General features: G+C 40.1%; 1 protein-coding gene across 7 annotated transcripts in view; it reads left to right on the forward strand.

Annotated features, from left to right (window-relative positions):
• sbno2b (strawberry notch homolog 2b) overlaps positions 1–16,385 on the forward strand; it is a 69,211-nt gene that overhangs the window by 47,819 nt on the left and 5,007 nt on the right. For 4 of the 7 annotated variants that reach the window (XM_067597363.1, XM_067597365.1, XM_067597369.1 and 1 more), the window contains 26 exons: positions 1,502–1,588; positions 2,407–2,515; positions 2,644–2,804; positions 2,922–3,055; positions 3,260–3,350; positions 3,482–3,625; positions 3,742–3,859; positions 3,951–4,056; positions 4,246–4,399; positions 4,519–4,695; positions 6,636–6,733; positions 7,507–7,589; positions 7,913–8,095; positions 8,286–8,407; positions 8,542–8,673; positions 8,828–8,963; positions 10,312–10,424; positions 12,221–12,292; positions 12,469–12,577; positions 12,679–12,750; positions 12,891–13,034; positions 13,271–13,365; positions 14,494–14,586; positions 14,747–14,878; positions 15,556–15,632; positions 15,982–16,172. In XM_067597363.1, coding sequence (XP_067453464.1) covers positions 1,502–1,588; positions 2,407–2,515; positions 2,644–2,804; positions 2,922–3,055; positions 3,260–3,350; positions 3,482–3,625; positions 3,742–3,859; positions 3,951–4,056; positions 4,246–4,399; positions 4,519–4,695; positions 6,636–6,733; positions 7,507–7,589; positions 7,913–8,095; positions 8,286–8,407; positions 8,542–8,673; positions 8,828–8,963; positions 10,312–10,424; positions 12,221–12,292; positions 12,469–12,577; positions 12,679–12,750; positions 12,891–13,034; positions 13,271–13,365; positions 14,494–14,586; positions 14,747–14,878; positions 15,556–15,632; positions 15,982–16,172 — 3,133 coding nt within the window. The remainder of the gene's footprint in view (positions 1–1,501; positions 1,589–2,406; positions 2,516–2,643; positions 2,805–2,921; positions 3,056–3,259; positions 3,351–3,481; positions 3,626–3,741; positions 3,860–3,950; positions 4,057–4,245; positions 4,400–4,518; positions 4,696–6,635; positions 6,734–7,506; positions 7,590–7,912; positions 8,096–8,285; positions 8,408–8,541; positions 8,674–8,827; positions 8,964–10,311; positions 10,425–12,220; positions 12,293–12,468; positions 12,578–12,678; positions 12,751–12,890; positions 13,035–13,270; positions 13,366–14,493; positions 14,587–14,746; positions 14,879–15,555; positions 15,633–15,981; positions 16,173–16,385) is intronic. The other 3 variants (XM_067597364.1, XM_067597366.1, XM_067597367.1) reach the window with 2 other exon arrangements.

The following is a 16,385-nucleotide window of genomic DNA, read 5'->3' on the forward strand; positions in this document are numbered from 1 at the left end:
GCAGAAAGGATTTTACTGCCAAGTTTTTACTTGCAAATGTATTTCAGTCATCCATTATGCTCACAGTGTAAATAAAATAGATTGAATTATTGCAACCATGTGGAACGCAGCTATTTTGAACCTCAGGAACCTTTATCACACTGGCTTCCATGTGACTGACCACCTCTACAGCTGCACATTGACACTGTACAGAAAGATCCTTGAGAAAGCAGTCTCTAATCAGTTATGTGACTTTCTACATAACAATAGTTTACTTGAAGATTTTCAGTCAAGACTTAGAGTGCATCATAGCACAGAGACAGCACTGGTGAAAGTCACAAATGACCTCCTAACTGCATCGGACAAAGGATTTGTCTCCATACTTGTCCTGTTAGATCTTGTGCCGACACAATTGACCATCAAATCCTTTTGCAGAGACTGGAACATTTAATTGGCATTAAAGGAACTGCACTAAGCTGGTTTAAGTCTTATTTATCAGACCGATTTCAGTTTGTTCATGTTAATGATGAATCATCCATGAAGGCAAAAGTTAGACACGGAGTTCCACAAGGTTCTGTACTTGGACCAATACTATTCACCTTGTATATGCTTCCTTTAGGTAATATTATTAGGAAACACTCCATAAATTTTCATTGTTATGCAGATGATACCCAATTATATTTATCAATGAAGCCAGATGAACCCAATCAGTTAAACAAACTGATAAATAAAACTGAAGTTATTGTGCTTGGCCCTAAACTCCTTAGAAACACATTATCTAATGATATAACTACTCTGGATGGCATTACCCTGGCCTCCAGCACCACCGCTTTATCAAAAAGGAAAGTTATATAAATAAAAATTGATTTATTGATTGAAATATTAAAACAGTCTTTCACTTTGACTTTCGCTTTATTTTTTCTTATACCAGGTGATAAAATAATATCTCCAAATTAGCTGCCACTATAGACTAGACACACATATGAGATTATGTAAATCAACTTTGTTTTTGATGGGATGTCCTTTCAAAGAAACCCACTGACCTGCATTATAAGACGGTCTCCAAGTTGTGATCTGAGGAGAGCAACTTTGTTCGGATGTGTTGTTCTTTTATCCCTGCTCGCGTTGCTGTTGAGTACTCTTTGAATTAGATGGATCTGAGGATATCTTTTCGATATGAATCAGAGTACATTTATTTCTCTTGCCTTCTGAAAGCCTTTTATGTTTTCCTTTTCATTCTGCCCTCATTTCATCCATTATGTTTCCCAGACACACACGGCTTTATCTGCCTTTTGTTGTTGTTGTCCCTGGCTTTTCACAGCCAGACAACAAATTGCATTTTGTTGAGTGCAGCTCCATCAAACATCCATGAAGTGCCCACACGCTCTCACGCACATGCATACAAATACAAACACATGCACACACAGAGTGATTACTCATGTTTTTTTGTTTCTATTTTCTTATGCATTTGCCTCTGTGTTTATTTGAGTTTGTATTTCTTTATTTTATGTTTTGTTGACAGCTGAATGGCACCAGCAGGTTTCATGGCTTGGCCAGTTTGGATGATATAACTGCTATTATCAGCAACCCACCTTTAGGAGGATTTCAGGTAGTTACAAGAACCTCTCCAATCTGATGTAAAAATGAAACCAAGCTTTTTAACTATATCAGCCTAATCACATGGTTCCCAGTAATGCAAAAATATGCTGATCATGTTATATGTCTGCTTTTGTGCAGCTGATGATTGCCCTGTGTGTTTACAGTACAAGATAAAACATATATTGTTTTGCATAGTGACATGATATGCTACTAATCTTAAAGTGAAGGCCACATTTTGACAGTGCAGTGCATGAAGGTAGTAGAAACTGCTCATACTTGAGCCTACTTTGGCAAGTTTCCGTATTACTGCAGATGATGAAAGAATTGCTTCATATTGCATATATTGGACATTCTGCAATTGCATAGAGAGATGATCATAACATATAATGCATTGTCTCTTGACTTTTTTATGTGACAAGAAGAGAGGCTATGTAATATTTGTCACTGACCTCTCTGTCAAAATGGGACCTTTTGCATTTTTTTTGCGCTTCTCAGATAACATTAATGTGACATTGCCTGAATATTCAAAGCAGTCTTTTTGTCTACCTTCAACAAACATGTTTTTAAGTTCTCCTTCATTCTGCTTCAGCTGGTTTTATACACCTTTCACTTACATTTGTTATTTTACTTTTCCGCTGGTTAAAATTCCTTGTTAATCACACAAAGTTCTACATGTGCTGTACTAACTTCTTACAAACTGCCCACCTGCCTCTGACTTTCAGCTACAGTCTTTTTCCTAATTAATCTTCACTTAGGCTGAAACAAGAACTATAACACCAAATGTGGCTTTTAATGTGAATGACATTACTGTCGTCTCTCTGATGTTAGCAGGCTCAGAGAACCCAGTCACCACCAGTAGAGGAAGAGGATGCCGAAGAGGAGGAGACAGAGGAACTGGGACATGTAGACACATATGCTGAGTACAGACCTTCCAAATGTAGGCCGCTAGACTGAATGTCAACATCTAGTTACCCATTCATTCATCTACTTCTTGCTTTTTAATTTTAATTTTAAGTCATTATGCAGTTTTTTCTCTCCTTTAAAACTACCCTCTCTCCTCTTCAGCCACTATAGGAATTTCTCATCCTGACATAGTGGTGGAGACCAACACGCTATCCAGTGTCCCTCCTCCTGACATCACATACACTCTGTCTATCCCCGAGTCAACTATTAACAGTGGCCTGCTGTCTGCTCTGCAGCTAGAGGCCATCATCTACGCCTGCCAGGTACACACACTGGTGCATATAGACACAATATGCAATCCTCAGTTTGGAACTATGAAGATGAGTGTTTTGATTATGCAGGCATCTTTGTTCATGCATTTGCTTTTTGTCCGTCCTCAGCAACACGAGGTGATCCTTCAGAACAACCAGAGAGCAGGCTTCCTGATCGGAGATGGGGCAGGGGTCGGAAAGGGACGCACTGTGGCGGGAATCATCCTGGAGAACTACCTTAAGGGAAGGAAGAAAGCACTATGGTAAGAAAGGAGGTGTTACAGTCATCTGTGTGTACTCATACAGGGATCATAAAAGCAGTGTAAAACCCAAAAAAAAACAACTGTAGTTTCATTGATTTATGTGATAGTGATGTATCCAGTTGTGTGCCAGGATAAACTGAACATGTAGTGGCACGTTTGTAAAGAAGCTAGCTGAATTACTAATTTTCCTGTTCCTGCCCTCAGGTTCAGCATATCCAATGACCTGAAATTTGATGCAGAGAGAGATCTCAAAGACATAGATGCACCGAATATTCCTGTGCATGCCTTAAACAAGGTGAGTCCAGGTGGAGTTACTGTGACAAGCTAAGAAATGTTTACTTAAGTGCATCCGAGCAGAAATTGAAACAAAGCAAGCCATGTTCTAACACCATTTTCCTCTTTTGAATGTCTCATTTGTTGTTGTAGATAAAGTATGGAGACACAGCTACCTCAGAAGGAGTCCTGTTTGCAACGTACTCTGCGCTGATTGGAGAGAGCCAGGCAGGAGGCCAGCGCCGGACGAGAATTAAACAGATCCTGGACTGGTGCAAGCCAGACTTTGACGGAGTTGTATCCTTTCATTTGAACAACCTCACATGCAACATCCATCTAACATAAGCCGGCATTCCATGTGTTGTCCCATTTGTTGTCCTGTGTTGTTTGCCCTTGACCTCTCCCTTTTACAGATTATTTTTGATGAATGCCACAAAGCCAAGAATGCCACATCTACAAAGATGGGCAAGGCAGTGCTTGATCTGCAAAACAAGCTGCCGCGGGCCAGAGTGGTGTATGCCAGTGCCACAGGTAGGCTGACACACAAATGCACACACACCTACATGCAATGCAATACAACAGGGGATTTTAAAAATACATATTTCTTTCATCCTTGTTCCAGGTGCCTCTGAGCCAAAGAACATGATTTATATGAGCCGCCTGGGAATCTGGGGTGAGGGCACGCCCTTCAGAACCTTTGATGACTTCCTGCATGCCATCGAAAAGAGGTTTGTAGGGTGACATGTTGCAGAAATTCCCTCCAAAGCATTTTGTCTGTTTGAAGGCTTTGAATCATGTGGGTACATATCTTCAAATCGCGGTGCTTACTGGAAAACTCCTTACAGTCAGGTTGTGGTTTTGGCTGGTTGACCCATGATTGAATTATGTCGAATAATTTATATGCTGTTTATATACAGAGGTGTTGGTGCCATGGAGATTGTTGCTATGGACATGAAAGTGAGCGGGATGTACATTGCCAGGCAGCTGAGCTTCTCAGGTGTGTCTTTCCGCATTGAAGAGATCGGATTGGACAGCGACTTCAAACTGGTCTACAACAAAGCTGCCAAACTGGTGAGCGTCATGCCTCTCACATATAAAGATAAGCTGCCTAATATTTGTGTATGCCTATCTAATTGCATGCAAGATAAAATCACTATATTTTTAACTGACCATTCACATTTGTTCTCCAGTGGGCGGAGGCGCTGCAAGTGTTCATGCGTGCAGCTGACGAGCTGGGCCTGGTCAGCAGGAAGTCTCTGTGGGGGCAGTTCTGGTCATCTCACCAGCGCTTTTTCAAATACCTCTGTATCGCTGCCAAGGTCCGCTGCCTGGTGGAGCTGGCCCAGAAAGAGCTGGAGGCCGGAAAGGTCAGCACAGTACACTCTTAAACGCTGAGTCATATAGTGTATATATAATCTAGAAGACTAGAAATTAACCAGAAAAAGATCCAAGCAGGAAATTAAATTCTATATATGTTGCATAAGTGAGGTGTGGATGTTTTTATTGTGTCATCAGGGGTCCAAGCAGCGAAGCTGGTGGAACCCTGTTGTTTTTGTTCTCTTTCTTCTTCTTTTTCTTCTTCTTTTTCTGCACTAAAAGTGTGCAGCAAAAACTGTAAGACCTAGAAACACCAAAAATGGCAAGTGGGTTGCAAATTCCACCCACTACTCAGGCACATAAAATGACACTCATTGACCTCAAGGTGGCGCAGTAATAATCAAGTTTACATTTTCCCAATTATCTTGAAAATGGCTTGGCCTACAGTCAAAATTCTTTCATCATTTAATCTCTCAAGTCATCTGCATCTTTGCTCCACTGACCTTCTGCTCTAAAAATGTCAAATTTTGCGACTTTTCCTCAATTTTCGTCAGAAATTGCTGGGCCAATCGCACAAAACTTACTCAGGATCGTCTACAGACTTCACTGATCTTAAGTCATTAAAGAAATTTCGATACGTCAATCCATTTTGAAATTATACATTTTAAACCTGTGCCTTTTAGTTCATTTTTACATAAATGCTCGTAAATCAAAATTGTAACCAAAACCAGACGCGCATGTGTTTGGATGCTAAGTCCATCCCTCGCTGTGCAGTCGTGGGATATTCTGCCACTTGGGAGCGCCAAAATCTTTAAATTTTTACATCTCAAAACTGCCTGTGATTTTCAAAAATCACCAGAATGTTGTACAGACTTCATTCTTTTTTGCAACACATCACACAATATATGAAGAAACTGCTCTATTGCAACTTATACTTAATTATGAACACCTTCACTCTATTTTTTTTTTTCGAAATCTGCATAATGAACTCTCAAATCTTTTTAAGTATTGTTGAAATGCTACCAAAATTGAGTCACAGATTGTTTAGACTCTGGAGATAGTAAAAAGTTGTGCAGTGGCAATAAATATTTTAGTGTAATGCACTGTGCAAACAAAATGTTTTAAATTGACAGATGTTTGATCAAATTTCAGAAACTATCAGAAAACATCTCTTTTTTGATAACAATCATTTTGGTGATTGTTATGGTAATTTTGGTGAATATTTTAATTTCAGCTGCATTCAGTCCCATAGACCTTTGTTGTATTCAACTTTGAGGTTGTGACAACAAAAGACAGCACGATTATGAGAAGAGCTGATAGTCCAGGTTTTAAGGTGCTGACTGTGAACCACACCGTCCCAGGTTCAATACCAGAGGGGACCTGTGCTAGTTGTCACTCCCCCTCTCTCAACCTCTTACTCCCTCTGCTGTACACTGGGAGTTAAAGGCATAAGAGACCGCTATAATAACTCACCATTTTAAAAAATCACTATGACATAGTGATCAGCAGCAAAAAAATTTCATCATAGTAAAGTTGTTGCATGTTATTGATCATTAAGTTATTCACTCTCATTGACTTCTATGCAGTACTTTACTAATTGTATGTAGAACTAAGTTAATGTTTAGTGTCAACTACTGTCAGTGACATCTGTGTTGTCCTGATGGTCTAGTGGTCTGAACACCTGCCCTCTAACTGTAAGGTCACCTGTTCAAATCCAGCCTGGCACCAAGCTGTGTGTATCCTCCTGTTTCTGCCCAACTGTTGTGAACTCTTGCGGTTTAATAGTTGTACAATACATGTACGTCAAATTATGTGCTTGGACCCTGCTTTTCACTGCTTTTTTTGTTTGTTTTTTGTTTTTGTTTTATTTTAGTTGTTACACAAGGATGTACCATCATGATACAGGAATGAGTTCACAATGAAGTTTACTTCAGGTAAAGCAGTAAACCTGTTTTGGTTGTTGATGTGTGTTTGTTTCTCTCCACAACAGTGCATCGTAATTGGCCTGCAGTCTACAGGAGAGTCCCGCACCAGAGAAGTCCTGGATGAGAATGACGGACATCTTGACAGATTTGTATCTGCAGCAGAGTGAGTGAAATAAAATATGTTGTCTGTCAGTTTAGTTTGTATGTGTATGTTAAGGTGTGTGTGTGTTATTGAGTAATTGACTTCTGAGGTTTGCTAAAAAGAATATTTACAAAAAATGACTAAATGTCTGCACAGCTGAAAGCTTACTTTCTGTGGATTTTTCTCAGCTGAAAGTGAAGAGAAATGCACACACTACTCAGTAGTTGATTATATTCTTCACAAAATAGTTTATGTCTAGTACATGGCAGCACTGCTGGCGTATTACTTACTTCACAGACAGAATATTTGCTGATTTGGAGCCAGTTTAATGTCTGTTTGCCGGAATACATACACTAGCGGTCTTTTGGTTTCTTGCATTTCATTTTCTTGCTTCATTAGAATGTCAAATATTTTACCAGGCCTGGGGAGAACACGTCCTCACCACAAACATCCTGTAAAATGATAAGTATTCAGGACATGTCGTTCAAGTCTCTTTACTTATTAGCAGCTATTTAAACGACAAATGACTCATCCAAGGAAAACGAGGAGGAGAAGGTAAAGTTCTGAGTGTTCTGAACTTGTTTGACCTTAAACCTCTCTCAGCAGACATGCCTGAATGTCTGAGCATATTAGACCACACACAACATGTTCATCTGCCTGTTAACACCTGACAGCTATAATGTGGCCAAATCAGGAATGTACAGAGTGTGTAACTGTCCTGTTTTGTCCTGATTGCTTTGCCGTCAGGTTAAAAGTTTCTTCTTTTTTTTTTCTTCTCTTCCTCTTTCCTTTAGGGGAGTATTCCAGTCTCTAGTAACAAAACATTTCCCTTCAGAGAAACAGAGAAGAGAGAAGGCACCAGGGAATAAGAGAAAACGTAAGTGAAGATGATGCATTTGTCACAAAATATTATGTAAATAGTATTAAAATAATTTCATGTTATGTTTTTCACTATTTTTGTATGTAGCCAGTGTTCAGCTGACATGTCAGACATTTGCCCTGCAGTCTAATTTAGCAGCTAACAGAGTGTTGTTTGTAAGAATGTAAAGAAGTTGTTGGTATACCATTTGACACCCTTGATTCAGAGTGAAATGCCCATTTTCTTCTTTCTTATCATCTCAGTCACTGATAATACAGAAAGTGTTGTTGAGCTGCACTTCTTGTTTCTTACTCTAATATCCTGTTGTGGCCACAAATCAGGGAAACCTCGAGGTCGCCAGACCAAGGTACCCAAGCACACAGTGGACAGCGGTGGTGTAATCAACATCAGTGATGACACCAGTAGTGACTCCGATGGCATGGACACCGACTCCAACTCCTCGCCAGACTCCCTGCTAGACAACGACGATGTCATCTTTGTGAACCAAACTAGCTGTCAGACAGGTAGGAAAACTAACGAGGTGCCTTTTTTCTTTGGTTCAGTGTTGTCATCAGGAGTGATGTCTAAGAGGATCATCCAATTAAAGATATTTTAGTCAGTAGCTGACACCGTAGTCCGCCACGCCCTGTTATTTTTATAACTTTGGCCTTCTGGAGTTACAAAGTTAATATCCCCTCTGCTTTGTATTCACAGCCAGGATAGAGGAGATGAAGCAGGGACTCCTCAACAAAATATCCGAGCTGGGAAAAGAACTACCTCTCAATACCTTGGACGAGCTCATCGATCAGTTTGGAGGACCAGATAAAGTCTCAGAGGTATGAGCCTAATAAGCCTAAATGGTGGTGGTGGGATTCACATGTTTGTCACCCTTTAAATGATCGAATGAATGTTCAGACATCAGCACCAAAAATATGTAACACATTTACATTTTTCTATTTTTTTTCTGTAGATGACTGGTCGTAAAGGTCGTGTGGTGCGGCGTCTTGATGGCAGCGTCCGCTATGAGTCACGGGCTGAGCAGGGTCTTACCATCGACCACATCAACCTCAAGGAGAAAGACCGCTTCATGAGCGGAGAGAAGGTCAAATACACTTAAGAGATAAAGATATACTGTAGCATGCAATTCAGAATTGTTGTTTTCATTACTTGAATGGCTGGACCAAGCTGTATCTGAAAGAAATTTACTGCTTTATAAACTTCAGTAATAATAATGCAGACCTTTCTTTTTCCTCCAGTTGGTGGCCATCATCTCAGAGGCAGCCAGCTCCGGGATTTCCCTTCAGGCGGACAAGCGAGTGAAAAACCAGAGGCGCAGGGTCCACATGACCCTGGAGCTGCCTTGGAGTGCAGACAGAGCCATTCAGCAGTTTGGTGAGCCAGACAAAATGCAGTTACAATGAGTCTTTCAAAGGTTCAGCAGAGTAAACACTTGAGAAGAAATTAAACTATAGTTCACATTATATCCTATTTTCTCCCCCATTCGTAACTTTTCATTTCTCTTTTCTTTATTATGGCATCAAGACTTCACACATATGTAAAGTTCCCCTAAAAATGACTTATTGCGACTCATCACACAAGTGTTAACCAAAATTTTTAGAATGGTGTCATCACTTGTTTGTCAATGAAGTGCAAGTTTTTTACTGTGTACTTCATGTTGTAATAGGTGAAAACACAGGCTTATCTCTGCCCTCTGCAGGAGAGGGTCACTCTGAGGAGTCCTACCTAGGTTTTATGTCTCATGTTTAGGCCAAAGATGACCAAATTATGACAAAATGTTATGTTTTCTCACTGCAACACTGCTGGTAATATGAGGTGTTGATAATTTCAGTCATTTCACACACAATATGTAAACATTTTGTTCATATATGCACCTTGTTTATTCCATTAGTTAATAGCAATTTTTTAGCTTCAAAGCACATGGATTTAGTAGGCCAAACACACACACACACAAACACACGCCATCACAGAGTAGCTGATGAATTAAATGTTTATAGTAATTAGCAAACTGCTAAAGTAATTCTGTCCATTAGTAGCTCTCTTGCTTGATGTGAAGCTCTTCATTTAAGTGTGTGTGTGTGTGTGTGTGTGTGTGTGTGCGCATGTCTGCATGCCTGTTGTTGTACACATTCACGCATGTATTGCAGCAATACATACACACACACACAGGCAGTCATAGTTATTTCCTCTTAAGAGATTCTTCGGAGGTCGAGGAGACTTCCACAGAAAAACCTTGTGGAATTTTTTGTTGTTTTTTGGTGAGCGAAAAACACCCTGTTCAAACTGATCTTCTCTTAGAGTGTTAGGATCACATTTCTCAGTCATTTGATGTTGCTGATCTTATCATGTCACCAATAATATCCCCTTCTTACTTCTCTGTTTCTAATGATTTACTCATTCTACCAGTGAGGCTGAAATCAGTAACTTGTTTTTGTTAAAATATATTTTTTTGTCTGTCCAGCTGTTGATATTATTACAGCGTGTTGAAACAAGAGCCGTTACACACAAAATGACATAAACATAAGTTGGAGTGAAATTTATTTTTGTATCACACAATAAGCATCATCCTATACTACTCGTGTGTAATTGAATCACCTCAAGACATAATATTTTAAATCAACTAGATCTCATAACGATTCCCACATACTTTGATATTGAATACTAATATACTGATTGGTCACACAGATTCTCTCTTATCATCATCTTTTCTTTCTCTTTCCAGGTCGTACCCATCGGTCCAATCAGGTGACGGCCCCAGAGTACATCTTCCTCATCTCGGAGTTAGCTGGGGAGAGACGTTTCGCCTCCATAGTGGCTAAAAGACTAGAGAGCTTGGTAAATATCTCAGCCCTGTAGATGTGTGTGTGTTGCACTGGCATGTTTTGTATGTGCCACATTTATGTCTTATTTTTCCTTTAATTAAGTGAATTCTGCCTCATGAGAAAATAATACTTTTGATCTTATTGTCTTATAGAGTATGAGAACAATCATTCTACTGTAAACAGAGAATATCTGTGTTTTGTGTTTATTGATTTTTATGCTCTTGGTTGCCATCGACTCTTTGTCGTTTGTCTCTTCACCCTGCCGTCACCTTCTGTCCTTTTTGTTTTCTGTGGTATTCCATAATCAAGAGACTCTCCATAGAGTCTCTTTTATTGTTGGTACTTGAAGTTACATCAACTTTTCTCCACAAACCTCAAGAGATTCTGGGTCTTTCCCTTCTCCGACTCAATCATGGAAAACTGAATAAGCAGAGAAAAAAAAAGACCATGCCTGGATAATTTATAAGTCGATGGTCATTTTCCACAATTATCAATGCATTTCAGCACCACCAGTCATTTATTTCCATAGTGACACAGCATGACAGTTCTTTTGGGGGGAAAAAAGGGCAAGGAGGGCAAAAGGGGACGGCGGTTCCAGGAAGTCGTTCCTGTGTTTGCCAGCTGTGTACGGTAAATCCATGTTGACAATAGGTCACATCTCTGCTCGCCAGCCTGATAAAACCTGATACAACACAAGTTCACACACTGAGTCACTCAAACTAGACCGTTGAATACCTTTGTAACCGGCTGACTCCAGATCAGCAGTGAAGTCATATTTGGCTAAGACATCCCTTTGTTTTGGTATCTCAAGGCATTTTTCTGTGTGGGCAGAGCCAGCAGCTGGCTACAAGGCTGGTCTGCTGTCGAGTCTGCTTCCTCTACATTTCCCATCACCTCCCTCGCAGTTCCTATGAAAGGTTAATAAAACGGAAAGACAACAGAATATGGCTGTGGTCAAACAAAAATGTTCTCTTAATTGATTTCTGTCTCAGTTGTCTCATGTCTCAAGTTGTCATTGTGCAAAATGTCGCCTGAGATACAAAATGTTGTCAGTAGGCCGCAAAAGAAGTTCTACCTCATACATCATGCTCATTGATTTCCTCTGACACCCTGGACAGAGACCAGGCTATATAATCACACTATCTCGTGTATGGAGTGACACTTTCACATGCTGCTGTTTGATGCAGAGAAAATGTACCTCTGTCTAAAAAATGTGACCCTTTCATATGAGATATATTGTCAAAGGTTAAATCCTTGATTATTTGACAGATGTTCATGACTGTACTGTTCTATACCCTATCACTGGTGAATTACAGAATAATATTTGCTTAGCGGATGTGTGAAATCTCAGTTCATTGAAAGTGGTAGCCGCAGTGTTAACCATTGAGATTAAACATGTGAATGAAGTTGTATAATTTTTTACACTTCCTTAATTTGGCAATGTTATAAAAAGTTAACACAGTGATTCTACAATCATGTCAAATATCTCTCAGATTGAGAAGAGTAGAATTGATGGTTGAAACGACTGGAAGTCAATGCTATTATCTGCTCTAAGGTCATATTAATCCCGCAATAATTGTATAGTAAGTATACAGTAATCCTTTTATAAGATGTAGGAATGCTATCACACAATGACCTGAGCAGTGAAGCCAGGTTGGATAATGCACGCTGGCCCATTCCCTATCAACAGCAAACACAGATTTATCCCATGTCACTGTGTCAATCTGTATTAGTGTGATGATGCTCTGAAGGCTGTAAACCTAATACTGCTAATACTAGTAATAATACTGTTGCTAATCCACTTTGCAGGGTGCATTAACCCATGGAGACAGAAGAGCCACTGAATCCAGAGACCTGAGCAAGTACAATTTCGAGAACAAGGTAGGAAAACTTAAAAGCCCCTCAACTGTGAAATGAAGCCTCTTTTTAACTTAAACAATTAAAGGTTTTTTTTCACTCTTAGTGGTATACATGATCTCTTGTTGTTACATTCATTGTAAGTTGCCAAATGAGCCTTCTGAGAGAATTTATTGATTACGTTTTCCTTTTTCTTGCAGTACGGTACCAAGGCTCTGGATAAAATCACCAAAGCAATTCTTGGCCACATAGATAACAAGGTGCCCCCTCCCAAAACTTACCCTGGGGGTGAATCCATGTTCTTCAGAGGTATGTTTGAGATTTGTCAGCATCTGTGGACAGAGAACAGCTTCACCAGCACAACGTTTTCTGTGTTTGATCCTCATCAATATGTTTTTCTTTGTTTTTAGATATGAAACATGGAATGATGGACGTGGGCATCTTTTGTAGGGAGCCTCGCTTTGGGATCAATACTGAGAAAGGTAGAGTACTCAGGAGCATGCAGGCAACTTTTATGCCAGTGGTGCCAGAATGCGTCAACTCAGGCCACCTCCTGTGAAATTTAACTCAGCTGTGTTCATCTGTCTGGCATTAATTGTACTGTGTTGTGTTTTTATCCCAGACTGCAGCATCACCAAGTTCCTAAATCGCATCCTGGGCCTGGAGGTTCACAAGCAAAACCATCTCTTCCAGTACTTCACTGACAATTTTGACTACCTGATCGAGAAGGACAAGAAGGAGGGCAAATATGACATGGGAATCCTAGGTATGGAGGTCAAGTGCAACCCAGAAATTTTTAGACATGGTTTTAGGTCTCACTAAAAAGCACCAGTTATAAATCCATTATTTCAATAATGTTTGTTGAACACTGACCTATGTTTGCTGTTCCTTTCTTCAATTATCTCTGTCAACATCCTTCATATTGGATTGTTTTAAGATGATTCTTAATCGTCAAATGTGAGTAATAGTTTTGGTTAACTTGTTCTTTCGTGTCCCTGACAGACCTTGCCCCAGGTAACGATGAGATCTATGAAGAGAAGCAGGAAACTTTCTTGACAGTCGGAAACCCTCAGGACGGACAAGTTGTTCTCTATAAGGTATGTGGATATGTGGGCAGCTGTATTCTGATAGCCACGAGAATAGAATGATGTAGCAGCTTCAAGAGGGGCAGCAGGCAGTCTGATGAGCACAGGCACATTTACAGATAAAGGCTGATCGTGGAGCATCACACATCACACAAATGATGTGACCTTTGTCATGGTCAGAATGCACACTTCTTTGTTGTACCTGCCAAGAAAGCTAGAGTGACCCAGAAGAGATTCTTTGAATATATATGATGTCCAAAAAATGAAAACCATGTGCTTTCTCATGTGAGTTGAATCCAGGAGAACATGTAAGATCCCAAAAAACCAAAACAATGAAAAGTTGATGATCAGTGGCAGTTAGGCAATCTTCACAGATTAAGAATCAGTCTCTTAAGAATTTTTGGAGCGCCCTGGTTGCCAGATGGCTGCTGCGCATGCCTCATAACTGCAACATCCCCGGTTTGATTCCAGCCAGGGACCTTTGTTGAATGTTATACCCATCTCTATCTCCCCTCATTTCCTGTCTGCCTCTTCTCTGCCCACTATCAATTAAAGGCAATAAAAAAGCCAAAAAAAAAAAACTTTTAAAAAGAATTTTTTGATAAGGATTACACTGCAAACAGTTTTTGTATACAACTATATAATTCACATAACCTGCACACCGAGACGTAACTCAAGTAGCTTCGGTGTGGGATTTTATGATTGATGTCACTTTGTTAGCAGTTAGACTGTGATCATACAGGCTTAGCTTGGGGCTGAGGAGCCTAGACACTAGTGGGAGGTGAGAACAGGATAATTACTGGTGTCTTCTGCTTTTAGCTGTTGGCTGCAGGCTGCAAACGTAACCTGCGTTTGACATTTCAAAGCTGGCACCCAAACAGAATGCTGCACAGCTTGTACCAGTTTAGCAAGTATTGAGAGAGTGTTGGGAACATGCATGACTGATGGATGATTTATTTTATTGACCTATACTGTATATCTGTGTGATTGTGTGTTTTTAAATTGAAATTAGATTGGATTGGGTGTCTATGCAAGAGTCTCTCACCTACATGTCCGCAGTGTGTGTTTGCATGGCTGCTTGGCCCCCCTCCTGTTTCACAGGACATCTGCTTTAATCTCTTGATCTTTTTGCCCCTGTAGATCAGTGTGGACAGAGGTATGCCCTGGGATGAGGCCTACAACAGGTCACTGAAGCTCAGCGGTTCTGAAGAGGGATTCTACCTGTCTTTGAAGGTGAATCCATGTTATAATAAGCAAACTGGATGTATAGGATTTATTATGTAACCCAGACTTCACAGAATAGCAATGAATGTCCACTGAAAGGATTTTCTTAGTACCTAAGACTGTGAAACACTTAGCAAGAGAATTCACTGTCTGTACTGCTTCCCCACAGCTGCGAGGTAACCACCCATGTGTGCTGCTAGCTGAACAAGGACGAGGCAAGAACTTCATTGTCTACAAGCCCAACATCGGCAAGCAGACCCACCCTGAGAGCCTCGACAACCTGCAGCAACGTTACCGGAAGGTGACGGCTTGATTGTCATTGTATTGTTGGGTTAATAGTTGTGTCTGTGTATATTGGCATCTAGTATATATTATATAATGTCTCCACACAGTTGAGAAAAATCCATGCTGATTAAGGGGAGGTTTTGACAGAACATCTAGTTGGACATATTCAGGATGGACACATAATTTCCTCTTTATCAACTTTCATTGTTTGGATTATTAAGGATATAGTGTGTGTGTGTGTGTGTATATATATAAATAAATATTTGGAGTCTGCTGCCCCCTTGTGGCCATGGAAGAGTACAGAATCTGTCAATGACTAGTACAGTGTGGCAATGTTACAGACTCATTAACAAGAACATAATCAATGAAATGAATAAGAATTAAAAGTATGGGTCAAAGTAGGTGATGAAGTTCCTTTATATTCATGTTTTTTTAAATTAAAGCTAAACTCTTTTTTTAACAACAAAATGATTAATGACCTTTCATTTCATGACCACTGAACACAAGAGTCATCTCCTCTGACACACTGAATGATTAGAAATGCGATAAAACTGATATGACCTTTAGTTGTAGTTGGAAGTTTAAAGCAGCTCATAATTATTAAAGTTTCTCTGTTGTTAAATATTGAACAAATTGTGGATACAACAAGTGAGTTCTGAGCTGATTTCTGTGTTTTTTTTCCCCCTTTTCCAGGTGACTCCAGAGGACGCCAAGGACGTCTGGGAGAACCAGTTCAACTTCTCCTTCAAGAAGTGTAGCCATGCCAACTGGTAAGCAGGAATCCACAGCCTCCCTTGGGATTAATGGCTCTCTAGATCCAATCAGGCTAGTCCTATGAGGGAGGTCTAAGCTTAGATGCCATTCCCAAGGATTTGCAGATCACCTGAGGAACTAGTCATGAAGAAATAACCTCCAAGTCTCACATGTGCCCTCTGATGATTATTGAACTATCTTTAAAATGTGAGAATGGAGCTGTCTCTGATAGAGATAGAGCATGATTGCCAGTCAGTCCCTCAACCTGTCATACAGTTTTCCTGAAAGACGAATGTGCAAGAAATGTGCGGCTCTTTAGGTGTATTCGTAAAAGAGTTGACTTTTTCCTCTCTGTCCTCTCCCTAGGAATGGGAAGTGTAAGATAATCGAGGAAGGTCAGGTGTGTCTGCAGGGCATGCGCCTCCGTCAGTACCACATGTTGTGTGGTGCTCTGTTGCGCGTGTGGAAGCGCGTATCTGATGTGGTGTCCGACATCACCAGCTCCAGCATCCTGCAGATTGTTCGCCTTAAAACCAAGCAGCATAACAAGCAAGTCGGTTAGTACACAAGTGATCTTTTTTTCACCAATAAACATGTACAAGTTTTTAAATTTTCAGACTTTATATGGGTAAGAATATTCTGCAAATACTAATGTTTAGCCCAGAGTTTTTCACATTAGCCCAATGTGATGCTGATAATGTGCTGACACTGATTTATGACAAATTGAGGAAATGAAAATGTCATTTCCTGTGAACTCTTGTTAGCACGAC

The sequence above is a fragment of the Thunnus thynnus genome, chromosome 8, assembly GCF_963924715.1.
Source record: "Thunnus thynnus chromosome 8, fThuThy2.1, whole genome shotgun sequence".
NCBI classification, from domain to species: domain Eukaryota; kingdom Metazoa; phylum Chordata; class Actinopteri; order Scombriformes; family Scombridae; genus Thunnus; species Thunnus thynnus.